Source organism: Macrobrachium nipponense, chromosome 7, assembly GCF_015104395.2.
Source record: "Macrobrachium nipponense isolate FS-2020 chromosome 7, ASM1510439v2, whole genome shotgun sequence".
NCBI classification, from domain to species: domain Eukaryota; kingdom Metazoa; phylum Arthropoda; class Malacostraca; order Decapoda; family Palaemonidae; genus Macrobrachium; species Macrobrachium nipponense.
Window position 1 is genome coordinate 102164487 of NC_061109.1, and position 21463 is coordinate 102185949.

The 21463-nt window shown below is 35.8% G+C and overlaps 1 protein-coding gene across 1 annotated transcript in view; it reads right to left on the reverse strand.

The window, feature by feature from the left end:
- LOC135217744 (gamma-aminobutyric acid receptor subunit alpha-2-like) overlaps positions 1-21463 on the reverse strand; it is a 208876-nt gene that overhangs the window by 51472 nt on the left and 135941 nt on the right. The window contains exon 5 of the mRNA XM_064253740.1: positions 13034-13254. Coding sequence (XP_064109810.1) covers positions 13034-13254 — 221 coding nt within the window. The remainder of the gene's footprint in view (positions 1-13033; positions 13255-21463) is intronic.

Genomic DNA, 21463 nt, shown 5'->3' on the forward strand with positions numbered 1-21463 from the left:
CGCTGCCGAATACTTGATGGTGGTGGTGATGGTAAAACGTAGTGGTGGTGATGGTGGTAGTGACGGTGATGGCTGGCTCTGTCACTCGGAAAAGCTTTCCGGGTCGAAGAATGTCTAGCCATTCTCCACCTCCTCCTCCTCCCCCTCACCCAATGTGGTTTTCCCGAGAGATTGAGAATCGGGTTTGATTGTCGTTGTTGTTGATGTTGCTTTTCTTTTAAGTGATCGTGGGTTTTCTTCCTGGATACGAATGGCAAACTTTTGCAAGTGAATAGTCCAAGGTCCTTGACCAAAAATTCATAGTTGAAAGCCTTTTGAAATCTTTGCCGAGGAAGGTCAGAGCAAAGTCAATATTTATCGCCAATCTGCAGGAAATATCTATCGGTATTCTGCCGCGTTAATCGTAGGTTTGGGAGGGTCTTATGTTTAAGTGGATATGGCTTGGGAGAAAAGTGTGATTTATTTAGCATGCAGTTTTAAAGTCATATCTGAGGAGGGAAGGGGGAGGAGGTCTTGTTCCTTCCCAGAATAAAGTTGTGGTCTTCTCTGGGGATGTCGATGTCACTTGAAAATCAAGAGTGGATTCATTTGAATGCTGCTGCGTTATAGTACAGTACATTCGGGTTTAAATTTGTAGATAATGCATCATTATTACTGATTGTGTACTACTGATTGTGTACATTATGTCATTGGTGTTTATTTTTAGATATGTACATTTCAGCTGAAATTACCTTATGAAGGGACAAATCATAAAGTGATATTCAGATGTTAAGGGTGTTGTGATAATGTTGTGGACCAAAGTATTTTGTTCTTGTTCAGGGAGGTAACGCTACGAAAGTGAAATGAATAATTACCGTGTATGAGTCACCGGTACGTTTTAAGCTCCAGTATAATTTTGTAAAATTAGTGCTTGCGTTTCCGATTCAGTTTGTGTGCCACTATTTTGGGGATAAACTACCAGCAGTTCTCACGTAGTTGTGCTTTTGTTCCGACCTTGACTTCATCTAATCAATTATCAGTATATATCTGTAAGTGGAATGAGTGTGTCGGCTCATTTTTCAAGTCTGGGATTTTCAACAAATGAATGTGGTGACCTCGGGTACTTTCGTTTTCAGCCTCTGTGAAATCAACCTGTTATCTCCCCTCCATTTGATTGATCAGCATACATCACTGTAACTCACATTTACCATGTATATAAGAAATTATGCGACCTATAGAGCAAGTTGGAGGCTACAGCTATTCAATAGCTAAGCAGAGCTTGGATTATATAAGTATTACCGCTTCATCATAAAGACATGCAGCCCCTTTTTAGTGTGAGTAGGTTCCTGGAATTGAAATCTCGGCGAACCTTCAAAGGATCATTGGTGTCTCCCCCCCAGTCAGTATGGAAGGATTAAGAAATCTATGAACATGTTTTAAGCTTCTAGATTCATTGCTGTATGCAAGATAATAAATGTCAAGTATCTTTTCGAAATTCATATTGTCCATTTGTTGGAATGGGAAAGAGTGAGTTTTTATTTAAATGGAAAAAATAGAAAAACCGTTACCAAATTAGGAAAATTTCCCTCGATTGCGAAATATTAGTGATAGGTTGGTAGGGCATAATGGCATGTTCATATCTCATTCTTGGTCAGGGAATGTTGAAGGCATATCTGGCACATCTCCATTACCACATTTTACATCTTATTACTCAGAATGCTAAATGACGGTGGTTTGGATTTTTATCATACTTTGATACAGAAAGTATGCTGTCGTCTATAGATGTGAATGAATTGAGATCGTATCCATCATCCCGCATGTGTTTCACAATTACTTTGCTATCCAACTTCATGCACAGATGAAGGCTTTTCAGTCGAACGGGAAACAATGGTAGATCATCCTCCGAAGATTTGCATGAAGAGAGATGGTCCTGTCTGTCGTAACATTCTGTCTCATTGTGCCAGTAAGACTTGCTTGTCTATGCAGCTCTTACAGGGTTTAAGGGATTTCAGTCTAAATGACCGTAAAGGTAGACCAATATGCCAGATGTGCAGCTCACCTGCCGGTCTATCCATATGGGTACCTTACTTACTTTGTCGTCATAATTCCTTCATAGTTGAAGGGATCTAGTCAGACATGATACATGGCTAGACCCAGGACCCACTGAGAGGCTAGACCATTGTGCTTAGATTTGCAGAATAGAAATGATCTGCATGTCGAACCGTCAGTGTGTCTGTTATACTTACCACTTTTAACTGAAAGTATTTCAGTTAAACTTTTGCCTGGAGGAACACCATGTTTGTCCTGGCTTCTGTGTCTCCATCACACTTACCTTGTCATTGCAACTCACACATTAATTTTAAGGGATTTCATGCGATTTTTGTATACATGGAGATCATCATGTCTGTTAAAGGAGAGGTCTGTCTCTGCCTTATTTTCCCTACCAAGTAAAGCCTTAGCAAATGATGGAATTTTCAAATGCTACAAACACCCAGTCCATCTCTCTCATACTGTACCATGACTTGTGCCCACACATCATTATTGATCTAACTCTGGACTTAAGACTTCATATTCTTGTGTATGCAATGTAATATTATTCCACATTGGTTTTAGCATTCTGACTGATTGCCTTAATTATGCAGACTTTTCCACACATTCTTTTTTCAATTATCTGTCTTTCGAGACGGGCATACGTGAATACTTAGCCTGCTAATAATTTTTTATTACTTCATCTAAATATTAAATGGTATTTTTGACTGGTTAACAATGGTTAACAATAAGTCCAACTTTATCTTTGACCAATAATTTAATGTAAGTTGCTTCTCTTTTGAACCCTGTGTCAATTGAATAAGTAGGTACAAGGGCTGATCATGCCACACAAATAGGCTTCAGTAAAGAAGGCAATTATTATTCGAAGTATTTGATTGGAGGCCTCGGGGAGGGCGTTCATGAACCCAGACTTAGTCGAAATGAATTCATGAGTGACATTTGCAGGTGAGTAAAAAATTTTCTTCCCTCATGAACTTGTGTGAAATTCATTTTTTAAATCCAAATACTTGATTGGATTGATAATACAAATCTCTTCCTTCCCAACAAAGCCGCTTTTCTTAATTATAGGAAATTGCATGTTGATGTGGGTTTCAGTGGTGTAATATTGTGACCAATATTGCACTTTATGATAATTAATTGGAAAACGACGGGGTTTTATTAACGAGAGCTAGTATTTATTTTTTAGTTCCTCACTGGACGATTTGATTGCGTACTGGCCTACCAAACTGGTAGCCCGAGTTCGCTCCCAGCTGCCGCCAGTGCGGAATAAGAGGAATGTATTTCTGGTAATTAGAAATTCATTTCTCGATATAGTGTGATTCGGATCCCACAATAAGCTGTAGGTACCGTTGCGAAGTAATCAATTGGTTCTGAGCCATGTAAATAAAGGTCTAATCCCTGTTATTCAGCTCAGTGGTCTGGTTAAACTAAGATATTCCTAACTGAAATTATTGTATTTGTTATTTACATTTTGCATCAAGAAATCTTTCTGACAAGGTTTGAACTAGAGCCCTGTTCATTTCCGTTTCCGGTATCTAAACAAGTTGTGGCTTCCTTCCTTAGTATTGGCAGGCTTCTGAAATATCGAAACCGGTATTATCTATGTACGTTTTCGTGCTCTACTACCATATTCACTTCTGACGTGGAGGAGGCCGTAGAGCCGGAGAAGAAAATGCCGCGTGAATCATTATATCGACACGTTACTGCAGTCCACGGCGCATTTCAGTGTACTTAGATTTTCCTGAAATTAAAAAAATTTGGTTCACGATAAATTGCAGCAACATTTTTGCGTTTTCGTATATTGTTTGGAGTTCCCAGATAGTTCTGTTTTCGTTTGTAGCTGTAATATCTAATTGAATGAAGTGGGGAAAGACTGACTGTCCTGTATCAAGTGTTAAAATATCAGTGTTAATGATGTTTTTGCTTAAATGCCGTCTACTAAGTTAAGTCACCATTACCCCTTTCATTTCTTTTACTGTACCTCCATTCACATTCTATATTTTCCATGTTTCCACCCTCTCTTAATCATTGTTTCATAGTACAACTGCAAAGTTTTCGTCATGTTACACCTTACAACCTTTTGGCTGTTGATTTTCCTGTTGGAGCCGAGTGATCTCATAGGTCACCATTTCGGCGGGTAAGTTACAGTTCCATAACACTGTGGAAGAGCGAAGTTTCATTTAAAGTGAGAAATTGAAGACCGCCAGCTTCAAAAGGTGTGTCATACTCGCTGGAATTTAAAAAACAAAATTAAACGTCTGGGTTTGAGTGCCTTCGTCAAAATACGTTAGATGTGGTATCACAAATTCAGGCTTTGGAATAAAAATTCTATGACAATTAGGAGAAAACATTTGACATAATAAAATAGAGGATTTTCCACAGGGTTTTATACTTATTTACGGCTACTAATTCGCTGAAATTAAGTCTTCTACTTAACGCAGAAATAACTATGGACAATTTATTCATAAGAAACTGTTGTCAAATATTAGTTGATAGCATCGTATCGAGTTTCTGATCTGGATATTGCTCGTGAATATTGGATTTTTTTTCTCTTCTTTTTTTAACCTTTACTCGGCTCCCCAGTCTTTGAAGTCTCCCCCCTGCACCTTGCGCGAGAATCCGTGTCGGGTTTGACCCAAGCTGTGCCTTTTCAGATACATTCCTGTTTTCCGACTCAAAACAACCTATCAGAATCTTTTGGATTCTCTCCCCGGTAATCCGGAGCAGCTTTTTTTTCTCCCTTCTCTCTGATCTTCGATCTCCCTATTCTTTGTTGAGTACATAATTATCCCACCCGCTGCTGCTCTGTTGCTGCTGGCCTGCTCTCTCTCTCTCTCTCTCTCTCTCTCTCTCTCTCTCTCTCTCTCTCTCGAGGTTTACGTTGACAAGCACTTGATCAAAGGGAACTGCAATACAGCCCTCCAGAAGGCGTAAACAAGGATGCATAAGACTTCTTAGAAGACGGTCACCAGCAGCGCTCCCTTCTAAGTTATCATGCCACATGGCAGCGCTTTTGTGTTTTACATTTTTTTTCGGATTTTTCTTTTTATTTCTTTCACAGACTTGACAAAGCATTTATTCATTTATTTCTGGTTTTCTGGTGGTGTGTATTCCATTATGAAACATATTTTTGTGAATCCTATGTTTAGTTTCAGTTTTAACGTCAATTGATATTCGATTTTGACTATCATAATTTCATTCTCCTTTGCTTTGTAAGGAAATGTAAATATTTCAATATCTTCCAAGTAATTATAAAATATATCTCGAGCCACTCTTTACATCATTACGCCCATCAGCTTAGTCTTACATGTACTTGTACTAACAAATAAACTAACAATCTCTTTTCCTTACCATTTTTTCATAACCATGTAAACTTATAAGTGTTATTCGTGGGAAATCCTTTGTTTCCACAAATGTTTCTACAGGACTCCCTTTTCATACACAAAAGAGTCCACATTTAAATCATGTAGCTCAACCATTCTGTCATAGTCTCTCCTTCAACAAAGGCACAGGCTCAAACATTGCCGAAGACATTCTCCGTCACTTATTCTCTTTGTTCTTGGACCACACATTACAACTTTTCCTTGCCACACTAGGTTTTACCTATAGACCCGCTTTGTCAGTTCAATTTTTACACATACTGCCTTTCACCTGTGTGTGTGTGTGTGTGTGTGTGTGTGTGTGTTTACCCTTCGCCTCTGATCCCTTGCAAATATTTTGGGGGTGAGGTGGGTATCCGCCTACCCGTCACCACAGTTCAGAACACCATAAATGTGTATGTAATTCGCTGCTTTGACTAATACTCATAGGGAGTAATATCGGAGCGTGTGCCATACTATCTCTCCTTGCATGGAAATGGAACTTGGGTTCTCTGTCTGCAAGCGGGCATTTCATTATACATACACACATATAAGTGTGTGTTATATTTGGATGTTTATGCAGTTTATGAAAACAGCTCAAAAGATGTATTTCATTTTTTTTATGGAATAATAAATGTTATGCCAGTTTTGACGGCTGAGAAGAGAGAGGGGTCTGTGGAATTGGGATGAACTTCCACATCCTGTCGATTTTAGGAAATTGTTACCAATGACTTCTTTCTCCCATATGGGCTAGATGATAATGGTCCTTCGGTTGAATGAATGTGCCAAGTCGCACGTATCATTCAGTTATGCGGATCATTAAATGTTCCCAATTGAATATTCCAGCTTTATTATTTTATTGGGCCACAGCCTTTTTCTTCATGGTTTCACTCCAAAGATGATCGATTTGCGTTATCATGTTACGGATGATTGTGTATAGCATGTATTATTTTATTGTTCTGTTACTTCCATTGTCTAGATTGGATAGGTTATTGATTGTACTTTCTTACACTTTCATTGCCCGAACTAATAGAATGCTTAGTATTTCTCAGTTTTTAGGTGTTTCATTAATACGAAGTTAGACAAAACGTAACCATCGCGCATTTATTTGTTATTATCAGCGTTCTGGCCCAAGTTTTGTAGCTCGCACGATTGTATCTATTCCTTCATTTCGACATAGCTCGTTATTAGTTACATTGATGTTTTTCTTCTATTAGAATGGCCGTTACAAAAGGATGCCGTAGGCTATATCCTCCCATTTCCAAGTTGACCAGGGGAAAGCCAAAGTTTTCCCTTCGGAAACTCCGTCTGTCCGTCAGCCAGAGCGCATTTTTAATTTTTTTCCTCTTATGATGTTAAGACTGCCGCCAAAAGTTGAGCTTATGTCTTAATTCCACAGGTCTTGAAAACAACTTAAAACTTGTGTCCAAACTTTTTATTTTTAAATGTCAGAAAAAGAGACCTCATATTTGACTTGCATAAACGAATAATGTCTTGTGACCTTGGCTGTGACACTAGTACTAAATAGTTGCCATTAGGGGCATTCAGTGTTCATATCCATTTTTTAAAGTTAAATTTGATAATGGTTTTTTCTTCAGTGGCAGTTGTTCCAGGAATGATGTCGAGCATCGGTAAGGGACATTATTGCTTATGAATCGAACAATCCAAATGCTTACAGCCGTATGAAAATCATCCAAGTTACGTATTAACTACGATTGCATGTTTACTAGGGAGTAATATTTTCAAGACTTAAAATTGGAGTGATGCCAATCATTGGTTTCAGCTGGCTGACTGATTTATAATATTACTACTCTCATCTCGAAGGTTTTTCGAGACAATTTTCCAAAATTTATGTCCTTCATAAAAAAGAAGAAAATTCAACGTATGACCTAAGGGAATGTAACTGTTTGATAATTTGATAAGTTTGGCTTTCTTTCTCTTAGGAAGAACCTGTTCAAAACTAAATTGAGTGACTTGCTGTAAAGGAAGAACCTATTCAAAACTAAATTGAGTGACTTGCTGTAATATATCATTACCCAATATTCCCTGAATTGCAATGTTTTCAGTTTTAAGACCAGGAAAGTCACTAGAAATGCTGTAATCTGCTTGTTTGTTCAGGGTTCCTAAACATTGTATCTATCATGGGATACTGAACATTCAAATGAATTTGATCCATGGACAAAAATAAACTCGGTTTTAACACCGTATGACATAGTCATTTCTGCACGGTAAGGATACCAAGAACAATCTGATGAAGGCATAGCAAAATGTAACCGGCTTATTTACCAAAGAATTTAAGCAAATACCCACTTTAGAATCTACCAATTATTTAATGATAATAATACTGAACTGTGCTCCAGTATCCAACGGAACAGTACATGTTGCAACCCTCCTTTATCTACTAACTTTCATCAATAAAGAGTTGTTATAAGTACTTCAGAGTCATTATGCAACTAAGAACCTTCTTCTCAGGAAGCACTTTGTGAATTTAAGGACATAATGCTACATGATGTTCTGCTTTCTTACGTGCGACTATTTAGAGCGTGCTAAATTCTGGCACGTACTCGCACGTCAGTATTTATCTCGCACTAAATTTTGGTACGTGCCAGTATTTAAAGCGCACTAAATTGTGGCATATGACAGCAATTTAATGCATGGCAAAATCTGGCAAGTACTTAGCGTGCACTAAATTCCACCAATCATTGGCACGTGCCAGCATGTAGCGCAAGTTAAATTCTAGCAATGTTAGTCTCTCACTCTCTCTTGTTTGTGTATTCAAATTTCATACACAAAGTCGGCCCCGTCAGCCCCCCCCCCCCCCCTACTCTCTCTCTCTCTCTCTCTCTCTCTCTCTCTCTCTCTCTCTCTCTCTGCGAGGCTGCATTTTCCTTCCTATGATTGTGCTTGTGATTATTGCCTGTGTTAGACATACGGCATAGCAGGAGGGCTGAACTGCACAATTTTGGTCAAAGGATTTCATATGGAAAGTTGCGGGAGGCCGCGGGTCTTCAAAAGGCCTCGTTTGGGGTTGACAGATACAGCACGGAGTCAGTTGTGTCCTTATTTGACTGTTTATACTACTTAATCGATGTGATGTGCGTGAAAGGCAGTGGAGGAATTTTGTTTGATAGTGGTCGGGGAAAATATAGCAGGTGCTTTGAGGGTTGGTTGTATGTAGATGAGGTTAGTACTTTGTCTTGAATCCTGACACGTACAAGATGATTTTTAGACAACTTGAATTAGAGTAACTGTGGCTAAATTTTAGATGTATTTTCTTTATTCATCTTTTTAAATCGGGCAAGAAAGCCAGGACTACATATAGACCATGAAATTTCCAAAGAATGCACTGGATGCTGACATTTAAGGTTGCTGCTGCTTCTATTCTGATTGAACGGCTGTTAATTGGTGTACGGTATTTAATGTTTAAAAATGGTTTTAGTAAACAGGAAATAAACTGTTCCCGCGAATATTTGAGTCTTCGTCTGGAGTTACGGGATAGAATACACAGACTTCTTTCGTACTTATGACAGTTTTCATTTATACATTTTTCTCCTATTTGGTACCAAAGAATGTTTAGTGAATAGATTGTTGTTTTCGTTAAACGTTTAGAAACGAAGCAGAATGGTTGATTTTGTTGGAGTTCTTTTGGATCTTTGAAAACTCTTATTGGTTGCTCTTGTTGACACAACCGCTATGGTACTACGACACTTGTGCAAGGAAGCACCGCGTAATGGTGATTTAACAAGAAGGAACACACCATAAAAGCGAGTATCTTGTTGAATTGGTCATTTAAACAGGCACGTTTAATATCTAGTATAAAGGAAGAAGGAGTCGAGGACCTAAGGTAGTCGTACCTTTTTCATAATTGTATTTATCTTTAACACAATGAGGGGACAAACAATAGTGTGACCTTATATGAATGACCTTAAACTCTCAGCGTATTCATAACCTTCACGGCTGGCCTACGTTGCTCTGACATTAAGCACACAAGTCCTGTGGATTCCTCGGCTTGCACCGCACCAAATTTCGCTTCTACTGCTTTGGTGTAGAAACGATTACAGGTGCTAGGAGCACGTACTTCCTTTGAAATGTACTATCTATTTCATTGCCATTTTTACAAGCAGTGTTGTCTTTTTTTTTATATCGGCGATACTGATTGTATGTGAATAATTTGTCAGGTTTTCTAGACGTTTATTCATTAGCGTTGTGCTAAGTTTAAGAGACATATTTTGTGTTTATTATTTTTTATCAAGCTTATATAGGAGTTACCTTTTCACTGTTTGAAGTAGAATTGCCATCTCAAGGGGACTTAAAATCATCCGTAGATTGGCCATTTAACTGCGGAAGTAATGAAAATAAAAGTGTGAGAACCCGTAGATGGTTCATACACCTTCAGAAAAAAAAAATACTCGAAAGCACACAAATATCCCATTATATTATATATAATGTTCATTCTTTTGTGTATATTTCTTTTTTCTTTAATTTGAAAAATATAAATCCTGTTATGGACGTTAAAAAGTATCAGAAATTGTTATGTAGAGATTTTCTATTTTAGCAATGCTTTGATTTTGTGACGTGTGCAGTTTGTTTGGTAATTAGGTTTTCATCGCGGTATTTCTCTCTCTCTCTCTCTCTCTCTCTCTCTCTCTCTCTCTCTCTCTCTCTCTCTCTCTCTCTCTCTATTTGTGCATATGTTCATTGTGATACGATCTGGTAACTTTTTCTCATAATTGATGTTTCATTTCGCGAGAAGTAATTAAGTAATGAAGTTGTAAATCATGATTTCTTGTCACGTGTGATGACTGACTAAGGGGTTGATTTAGGGCTGATACTAGTACGTATTTAGAGCCCAGCTTGGTTTTAAAAGTCTCTCTCTCTCTCTCTCTCTCTCTCTCTCTCTCTCTCTCTCTCTCTCTCTCTCTCTCTCTGACACAAACATAAAAAGATGAGATAAAGTTAGCAGACTGACTCTGGAGGAGGCGGCAGAGAGAGGCTGAAGGAGGGAGGGACAGTGTCCGACGTGGCAATATCGCACGCATTTCGGTCGTCTAAAAGGAGGAGATTATGTAAAGGACAGAGGAGAAAGTAGCAAAGTGAATTGTATTTGAGAAAGGTATTTTCTGTTATATGTAGTATAAGACAGAATCCGTGAGGAAGAGAATATTTCCAAAAAGTTTTTTTGAAGTTGCCGAAGAGAATAAAGGAATGCACAAGTTGTAGTGAGACGTACAGAGTGAATGCGTCCTTCACCTGTATTTTTCCTAACGATTCATTGTTGCTTGAAAATTATTTTTCCTTGAAATATTTATAATATACGTTTTATTTTCTCTCTTGTCATTGGATAATTCAAGATAAAAGTTTTCAGTGAAGAGTGCATGATGTATATTAAAAGTTGAAACGAAAATATTCAAGCTGAAAGGAATTTTTTAAGGAATTTTCATATTTCTCGTAATACTATATTTTTTACGCCAATTATTCTAGCATCAAAATGAACGGTCTTTTTTTCTTATGCTGGTTGATCAAAATATACTTTTATGTCTTGGATAAAAATGATTCATACACCTTATCTGGAAAGCAGCAATGTGGAATAACGAGGAAGATAAGAATAACTTTTTATTCATTTTGTATGTATGTGCACATGGCATAGGAACACAGGGTATTGTTCAAAATATGTACATTGATGGCATACTAGTTCCAAATGTCTCTCTCTTCTCTCTCTCTCTCTCTCTCTCTCTCTCTCTCTCTCTCTCTCTCTCTCTCTCTCAGCCTCAATAAGTATTAGGTTTTTCTTTAAAAAATTTATATTATATATATACATATATAATACACTGTTTATGAGATCAATCCCTCCTGGAAAGAGACGCTTATGGTGTAAAGCCATGAAATACTGTTTTCTCTACATTATATAACATTTACAAGTTAATGCAAAAAGCACAGAACCGTATTCTTAATGTTATTATATTTCCTTATCGGCGTAGAAATTTCCATTACTGCAGTAAGTAATACAAGTGGGCCATATATAATCAAGTAACGTTTTCTAGTTTACAGAAACACGGGTAACTATAAGAATCACCTACTCTTCAAGACGAGTGCGAAAAGATTTTGAAGCTAAGCACATCACCTGTTTGCAAGTGTAAAGTCAAACATATTACATGAAAATAAAAACGAAGAACCAGAACAGTGTGAAAACAAATCAATTTTGAGTCGATTAACTTCATAGGAATAGATTGGTCTGAATCATATCATTTGATGATTCGGTAGAAGTATGTGAACGCTCCTAGGTTTTCGACAACTCTGCTAAACAATGTTATTACGTGTGCTTTTCACGATGTCTCGCTCAAAAATTTATTGTTATCACAATAACAATACAAAGCACTTGAAAAATGCAATTCACATTTCATCAAAATACTTATGCATGACCTTTTGCTAATTTGTGTACAAATGTCCTGTTTGTACATAATGCATTCATTAGTTAGAAGTTACAGTTGAATAATGAAATGTCTGGAAAATGTCCTCCACACAAGCTTACTGTAAAATGTTTGATTACAAAAGGAGTTTACTGTTTACGGCTTGAGAATAAAATAAAAGAAATATTGAAGGTACAAGAGTACAGTTATAAAATTACAGTTGAGGTTAAAACAATGTATTACTACGCGCTATAAAAATCTATGCAAATGTTGTCTTTTGTGTCGAATTTTATAACAAAATAATCTAATTCATTAAAAATTATATTTTATATATATATATATATATATATATATATATATATATATATATATATGATATGTATGTATGTATGTATGTATGTATGTATGTATGTATGTAGTATGATGTATGTATGAGCTATGTATGTATGTATGTATGCATGTATTGTATGTATGTATGTATGTTTAATGTTATGTATGTATGTATGTATGTATGTATGTATGTATGTATGTATGTATGAAAGATAAACATAAGCTGATGTAGAGGAGTGAAGAAAAATTTTAGGATGAGGTAGAAAACGCGGAAGTGAAAGGAATTTGCAAAATTCTATGTTGGGACCTTAGGGACAAAAGGGTTTATTTAAGGGTATAGGAGGGTAGAAAGTGGGAATAAATGGGAATAAAAGAAGTAAGCAGTGGATGAGGAAATGAGAGGCCAGTGAATGAATAAAGTAAAATGGGGTGCTATACCGTGACAGGAGATCATGTGACGGTATGGAGGGTAGATAACGTAGTCAAAAATCATATTGAAAAGAAAAAAGTAAGTGCGGAAAATGAAGATCGGCAAAAAATTTACGGAGAATTAAAAATTTATTTATAGGGAGGTTAACGAACAAACTGTATTTTGGATTAAGTGGGGAGATGCTGTCTGAAATGGAATAGGCTTTTTAAATTTTTTTATTATGGAGGATGGAGAAGTAAAGCTTAATCTTGCAAGAGTGGAATTGAGACACGAGAATGTTACAGTCAGTGCAGTATAAGAAATGAATGCGTTCTGCAATCATCTCTCATATTGTCTTCTTAGAAGCCTAAGTGAATGTGCTATAGTTTCCTACTTTCGATATTTCTTGAAGAATCAAATGGATAGCTTGTTTTTTAGTGAAAAAAAAAATATACCCTGTGGCAAATTCTGGTGTATAAATCGATTAGTTATGCACCTACCTCATGGAGTACAGAAGGTCGCCATTCTGGTTGATTCTTATGAGCTTGTTGGGTCTAGTGGTCATGTGGACGTAGGACCCAAGGCCGTTATGGAAATAGGTGTCAGGTTTCCAAAGAGCTTCCAACATCTTGATGTTCAGGGTCAGTTGCTTCAAAGGACCATTGAATCGCAAACGGTCGTCACTCCATTCTTGGCGCATATAGCATTCCATCGAATATTTCTGAAAACGGAAAAGGCAAATGGTTTTCATTCGGGTTTCAATGTTTACCTGAAGAGATGAATGACCGGCTAAGATATAAATTTATGTATGTGTAAAGTGAATACAGGTATATGTAGTAGGTCCATAAGTTGTAGGTACATATGTTCAGCCTGGGGTCCTTCTGTGGTAATTAGAATCCTGCTTCATATATATATTTTTTTATTAACGCAACCAAATAACGCTAATTACCTTATGATTTCCTGTTTTTTTATTAGTGTGTCTATGGAAAGCCTACTGGAGATAAAAGTTGTAAACTTAGTCTTTTATGATTAAGTTTATAGTTCCAAGGGAGGAGTCTCTGAGAGAACAACATTGATGAGTTGTTTGCTTTACGAGTACATAGCATGGTATACCATCCAAAAGTCGCACAAAATTTTTGCTGTGATGATAATCTTATGGTACCGTTAAGAGTTTTTTTTTTTTAATCACCCTTGACCCTCAGTTATTTCAAGAGCTTATGTCTTACTGTGAAACTGTGTACGTAGACGATTCAGCCTCTGGTATTGTGTTCTGCTGTGAATTTTGATGTTGTGGACTTGGACTGGGATGAGGTATATACACAGTTGACTAATATACATACAAGTATTACACTATACTCTGTTTTTTTTCATCTGTCCATCCGCCTGTGGTGTTTTTTGTATGGTAACACTGCGTCCCGGGCTTTAGATAGTTACGCTATTTGTAAGTTTTAGGTAAATAAAAGGATATCTGGGTGTACACTTGCAACTGAAAAGTGTTTTAATAATTTACTGTATGCGAATTGCACCGTTTAATATTCGAAATAGGATATTATTATAATCGTTGAATGTAAGCTGAATGTGACTATCTAAAGCCCGGGACGCAGTGTTACCATACAAAAACACCACAGGCGGATGGACAGATAAAAAAAAAAAACAGAGTATAGTTCACAGTAAGCTGTTGTTTTCTGTGGGTAACTTGAAAGTGCAGTAGCTGAATGGGAGTCTTTCATCGAGATCCAGACCTGCTTAATTGAAATGACGACTCCTAATGGGGTCATCTTCGTGACCCAGTTCTTTAGCATGTATCGTACCTTGCTAGATGTTAGAACACTACTTTGAGAATCTTATTTAGATTATTTGGATTCTTTTCTCAGTGAATAAATATCCTCGGAGAAATGCATAGAGGTTTATCCGTTTTATATCCAAAAATATTTAAGATTATAGTTTGGTCATCCTTAGAAGTCGTGTATTTTTTTTTTAATACTAAAATTCCTGTATTATATTATTTCCAGGTGGGAGAACGTTTTTAGTGAACACAGCGTCTTTAACGGTAAATATCCAATTCTGTGGTGTATTTAGGAGCAGTCTCATCAAAGATCATTAACATTTCCTTATTTATTTAAGTCTCATACCATTGCAGACAACAAATTGGATTTGACAGATGTAAAGGATGTTCAAACTCGAAATGGCTGCGATAAATGTTTCTTTTATTTCCGTAAAGATTACGTATATATACATATCTGTTGTTAATCAAAGGAAGAATATATATATATATATACTATATATATATATATATATATATATATATATATACATATATATATGTACATATATATATACTATATATATATATATATATACATATACATATATATACATATATATATATGCATACATATATATATATATATATATATATATATATATGTATATATATATTAGATATATATACATATATACATATACATACATATATACATACATCATACATACATACATACATACATACATACATACATACATACTACATACATACATACATAACATACATAAAACATACATACATATAATAGATATATATAGATATATATATATATATATATATATCATACATATGAATAACTTGATCACGAAGTATATAAAACGTGATGCTATGTATAAATAAAGGTTTTTTTGCCACGAAGGAAAAAAATGAAAAAGCGAGTTAGCCGAGTACTTTCGGTCCTATTCGGACCCTTTACTGAGGCAGGGGTCCGAATAGGACCGAAAGTACTCGGCTAACTCGCTTTTTCATTTTTTTCTTTCGTGGCAAAAAAAACCTTTATTTATACATACATATATATATATATATATATATATATATATATATATATATATATATATATATATATATATATATATATATATATATATATATATATATATATATATATATATATTATATATATATATATATTTTCTCCTTTGATTAGCAGCAGCAGAAGTATGGCTCGACTCGTAATTGTTTTATTTGAATATTTCAAGGCCCAGATACTGAGGGCCGAGAATCGTCACCACGCAACACAGCCATCAGTGAAACAGCCGCCGTGTTTCCTCCAGAAGATGCGAGGAATCTGTTCACATTTGGTGGTTTTACTTTTTGTGTAAAAGAGATGACTTTTCGAAAGTGAAGCTCGAATGAAAGTGAAGCTGAGTGAATCCTTTCTTTGTTGTATTCTTGCTAACTGGATGCCCCCCTTCCAATATAGGATTATTAATTGCCTTTCGTTTAAATCATGGCGCTTTTGATCCCCGGTTATTGGCACGAAAGTAGAAATTGAACGGACGAAGTAGCGAACGCTTCCCGTTGACTTTTTGCGTCTGTATTCCTGTTGCCATGTCCCCATACTAGATTTCATTCATAATTCGTTACTGCTCATGCCAATTATATTTATCATTATTTGCATTTGATAGTTATTTTTACCCAAAAAGACGTCTTTATTCCTCTTATTTTCTTTGGACCATAAAATGTTCAGATAGACGTTTCCAAGAAACTGGTATCTAGACGCTATGGTCGATAGTACTCATGCAACAATATTGAATTTTTTTTTATGTTACAAGAAAATATTACGATATTTTCAGGTTTATTTGTGGGATATCTTTGTTGATTAAGGTTTTCGTGAAAGAAGTCATATGACATAGCAAGCCTTAGTGGCACTTTAGTTTGAATTTATTTTTTTAACATTTTCACTTCATTTGAACTGAAAAATGAAGAAAATATTTTCACTTGTAAAGACAGGTGTATATTTGATATTAAAAAATGTCTTGTGTAAAATTGGTGTTCCAGTTCTACCAGTTTTTATCTTTCGTGAGTTGAAGACGGTTTCGATCAAGATACATGTGTGAATTACAGGATCTCTCTCTCTCTCTCTCTCTCTCTCTCTCTCTCTCTCTCTCTCTCTCTCTCTCTCTCTCTCTCTCTCTCTCTCTTATTAATTTATAAATAGACATAATGTTTCAATACACGCTCTCTTTCTCTCTCTCTCTCTCTCTGTCTCTTTATTAATTTATTTTAAATAGACATAATGTTTTAATACACGCTCTCTCTCTCTCTCTCTCTCTCTCTCTCTCTCTCTCTCTCTCTCTCTCTCTCTCTCTCTCTCTTTATTAATTTATTTTAAATAGACATAATGTTTTAATACACGTTTCCAAACTAAGTCGAAAGTAAAGACGTAATACTCAGGTCATGGTTGGTGATGGCCTGATAATAAATAACCCAGTTACAAGAAAGTGGATTTATAAACCGTGAGTCTTCGGCACTGGTTCTGGTTTCGATTCTGTCGTCTAGATTTAGACGTTGATTTAATTATGTTATGCGTTAGTAGGACATGTTTGGGGGTTACGTCAGTCGGTAGACTGATCAGCTAAATTTCCTCGATCAAAGTATGAATAAACTCTTTTTCTTGTGCAGTAACTGAACGAGACATTGTCTTTTAATATCTCGTGAGTAACCAACGTTTGTGCGCTGTCAGACGTTATCATAACTATTTCTTTTTAATCCTCATTTTCACAGTAAGATATCAGGGTATTCCTTGAGAGTGAAGTTTCCTTACCGATGAAGCTGATACCTGGAGTCTGTGAGAGACTTGAAATGAGCAAGGTTGTTATTCAGTATCTGATATATTATAGCTGTTCATGGTATACTGGCTTTGTCATGCCAAAGAACTTTATTTACACACACGTCAATCAAGACTTTTTCTTAATTACGTACACTTATAGAAGGGTGTTTTTAAGTTTACAGAAGCCGAAGGGTTTTCCTTATTTGTACGCACAAATACACACACGACGAAGGCCTTTCGTATTAACACGCCAAGGCGAACGCTCTTTGTCATTTACATACCCACGTCGAAGGCTCTTCTTGTATTCACTCAAAAACTCAACACGCTGAAGTTTTTTATATATATATATATATATATATATATATATATATATATATATATATATATATATATATATATATATATATATAATTTACACACGCACGCGCTCAAGGTTTTTTCTTTTTTTACACACACATGCTAAAGGTTTTCCTTTATATTTCACACAAACACAAACCAAAGCTTTTTATTTTTTACACGTCAAAGTTTTTTCGTAGTGATATACGCTGAAGGTTTTTTCTCATTTACACACGCGTGCAAAAGTTTTTTCTTTCTTTCCTTCTTTTATTACAAAAATACATGCTGAAAGTTTCTTCTTGTTTACACACAGCCTAGATTTAAAAAAAAAATCTTATTTGCTAACTACGGAGAAGGTTTTTCCTTTTAATTCACACACACAATGGCGCTGAAAGATAGATATATATATATATATATATATATATATATATATATATATATATATATATATATATATTATAGATATATTATATATATAAATATATATATATATATATATATATTATATATATATATATATATATATATACACATATACATACAAGGGTATATATGGAAATCAGTTTACTGGAATACAGTAGTTCCAATTACCATATTTGCAACACAAAAACCAGTAGGTAAATCGCACCTCACTTTCGTTTATCTATCTACACATCGGGTACCTGAAAAAATGAGAGAGAGAGAGAGAGAGAGAGAGAGAGAGAGAGAGAGATTTAAAACGTACAAAAGACGGCATGTTTACATATTTCCCAGAACCTATTGAGTGGTCGGTTCCAATATTCAGAGTGAGCATCTTGCAACATCGAGCAATAAATCGTTCCATCGCTTCTTCTTCTTCCTCTCCTTTTCATTTTTCTTTTCTTCGCTTTAAAAGTGCTTACTTCCCAACCTCTTCCCATCCCTCCCTTTCTGACCCCATCCACTCTCTCACCTTCCCGTTTCTTTACCCTTCGAGCCCTTTGTCTGAAGGCAGAGAAATGGACCAACTACCGACCAACATCTCATTAGATGAAGTTGAAAGCGATTATTCAGTTATGATTCAACGGTACGCAATTTGAAATGCTACCGGAGATGTTCAGAATCAGCTGTTGTAAGACCACATTTAGAAATAACAAAGAATCTCGATCTCTGTACACAACCAAATAGTGCCGTCAGTGCACCTCATGCGGTGCACTGTAGGCATTACTTTGCAGCGAACGCCTTTCGTTCCCTTTACTGTACCTCCTTTCATATTCTCTTTCTTCCAACTTACTTTCCACCCTCTCCTGACAATTGATTCATAGTGCAACTGCCGAGTTTTCGTCCTGTTGTACCTTTACCGTCAATTTCCTTTTCAACGCCGAATGACTTCATTGGTCCCAGCGCTTGGTCTTTGGCCTAAATTCTACATATATTCAGTTGCATACACAACCAAAATAGTCAGAGCAATACAGAGGATGGGGCATTTTAACAATCTTCACTTTCATGCTTAGGAGTCTTGTTTGTATATGACCAAAGATTTATTCAGTAAATGTTTTGTGACTGAATCTTGTCCATTTTTTATGAAGTTCTAATGATTTATGCATTCGCTCTAAAGTGAAAACTGATACACTGCCGTTTCTTGTCAATTTGTATGACTTTTCACCATTGCAGGTTATAACTTTCGTTTTTTGCGTGTTTTTGTAATTTTAATTTCAGTTTAGCTGATACTGAAATAAACGAGTCTGGGATCAATATCCATTTTATCCATTTGGCCGATACTTGGTTCATTCGTATACAGCTATATAAATTGCTTCCAGGAAAGATCTCAACTAGAGAGTTTGACATATTAAGAAAAAAATCATTTTAAGCGTAATGGCAGTTTTCGTAGTTGAAGCCTCAGAACCATCCGTGTGCGAAGAAGGAAGTAACGTGTGCTAGACTTCGTCTGGATTTTTCATTTTTCCCTTTTCATTTTGCTGCATCGAAGGAGAGTCAGTGCGATGTTGAGAAATTATTCGAGGCTCTCCAGATTACTGAAGAATTGGAATTCGAAGCTGATGCTTAGCTGAAAATTGCTCTCTGTGGAAAGGGTATTGGACATCGGTAACTTTGTAATATCCTCCTTTTGCCATTTTGCGTTGAGTTCAGTCGCATCGAAGGTCGAAAGTATCGATGTTATGCTGTCTTCTGAGATATCGATTTCACAATTTAAATTTGGTTATTTATTCATGTCATGCACATTAGAAGATGGTGCACACACAAATATGAAGTATTTTCTAATTTGATCCGTATATCATAGTAACAGTGCGGTCTCTCTCATGCTTTTACTACTTTAGTGAAAAAAAAGTGGATCTTGTATTGCATTTAAATAGGTTGTTATTGTTTACTTATCTGACTATTATTGGAGCGGACGTTTGTTACACGTACTCCCGCAATTGAGGCTATTCCTTGTTTAAATGCTGTTGTAGTGATGTGCGGAAAATTGTTTGTCGCGGACATGACAGAAGCAGAAATATTTCCTATTTTAGTACCATTTATAATACGCGTCAAGCTCTTGAACGCTAGGTTTTACGTAGTTTGCTTTTTTAAGAAAATAAAAGAGAGCAAACTCTCGTACTGAACAAGCCTAAAATATTTGTGCTTGCAAAGCCAGTTTCCTCAAATTTGCAATAAATGAACAAGCGTAAAATACCGTTGGCACTTGTGAATCAAGTTTCTTCAAAATCGCAGTAAATGAACAAGTGTAAAATGTCGTTGGTACCTCCAAAGCAAGTTTCCGCAAAATAGTATTAAATGAATAAGCGTAAAACGACTTTGGTGCTTGCGAGCAAGTTTCCGCCAAACTGCATTAAATAAACAAACTTTAAATGCTCGTTGGTGCTTGCTGCATATCAAGCTTCCTGAAAATTCAATTAAATCAACAAGCTTCAGATGCCATTGGTACTTACGAACAAGTTTCCTCTGAATTGCATGTACTGGACAAACGTTATATGCCGTTGGTACTTGAGAACAAGTTAACTCATAATTGTTTTAAATGAACCCAGCGTAGATTATTGTTGGTACTGGGGTAGCAGATTTGCTAAAATTGCATTAAATGAACAAGCATGAAATATCGTTGGTGTTTGCAAAGCGCGTTTCCTCAAAAGTATATTAAACGAACAAGCGCAAAATGTCGTTGGTGCTTGGAAACAAGCTTGCTCAGAATTACATTGAACTGAATAATCATAAAATGTCGATGGCACATATAAAGCAAGTTTCCTCAAAACTGCATTAAATGAACTAGCGTAAGATGTCGTTGGTACTTGGGAACGAGTTTCCTCAGAATTGTATTGAAAACGGCACTTCAGAAACAGTAATAGAATGGTGCGTTACGTTTGCAAGTGGTATCATAGATCTCTTGAATCTAAAACATCAACAGTCATCATACTGGTAATAAGTCCATAACAGTCTTACAACCCTAGGAGTGAAGTAAGTCTGGGCTTGGGTATCCTAGTATAGCGTTACCTGAACAGAATGGATGATGACTTGAACAGGAAATATCCCGGTCATAGTTGATATCGTAGCTGACGTTATTGGGAAGAAGTGAAACCATCATCTGGAATAGTTTGTGATTCCTTCTCAGTATGGTTAACAAAATATTGTACTTAACCTCCCGTTGAGGAGTGGATGGCTCAGGCTTGTTTTCAAATACTTCTGGGGCTAAGAAAATAAATAATAAATAACCAGAAACCGTACTCACCATTGCCGCAGATTTTAGTAACCAGATTTGATTATTTGGCGGGGTTTGACGTGTGCAGAGGTATTTGCATTTTTTTTCGTTCCTTAATAATTGTAAAATAAACGAAAGTGAATGTCCTAGTAGTTAAATGAGAAATCTTACACACACACACACACATATATATATTATATATATATATATATATATATATATATATATATATATATATATATATATATATGTGTATTTATATATATATATATATATATATATATATATATATATATATATATATATGTATATATATATACTAACAC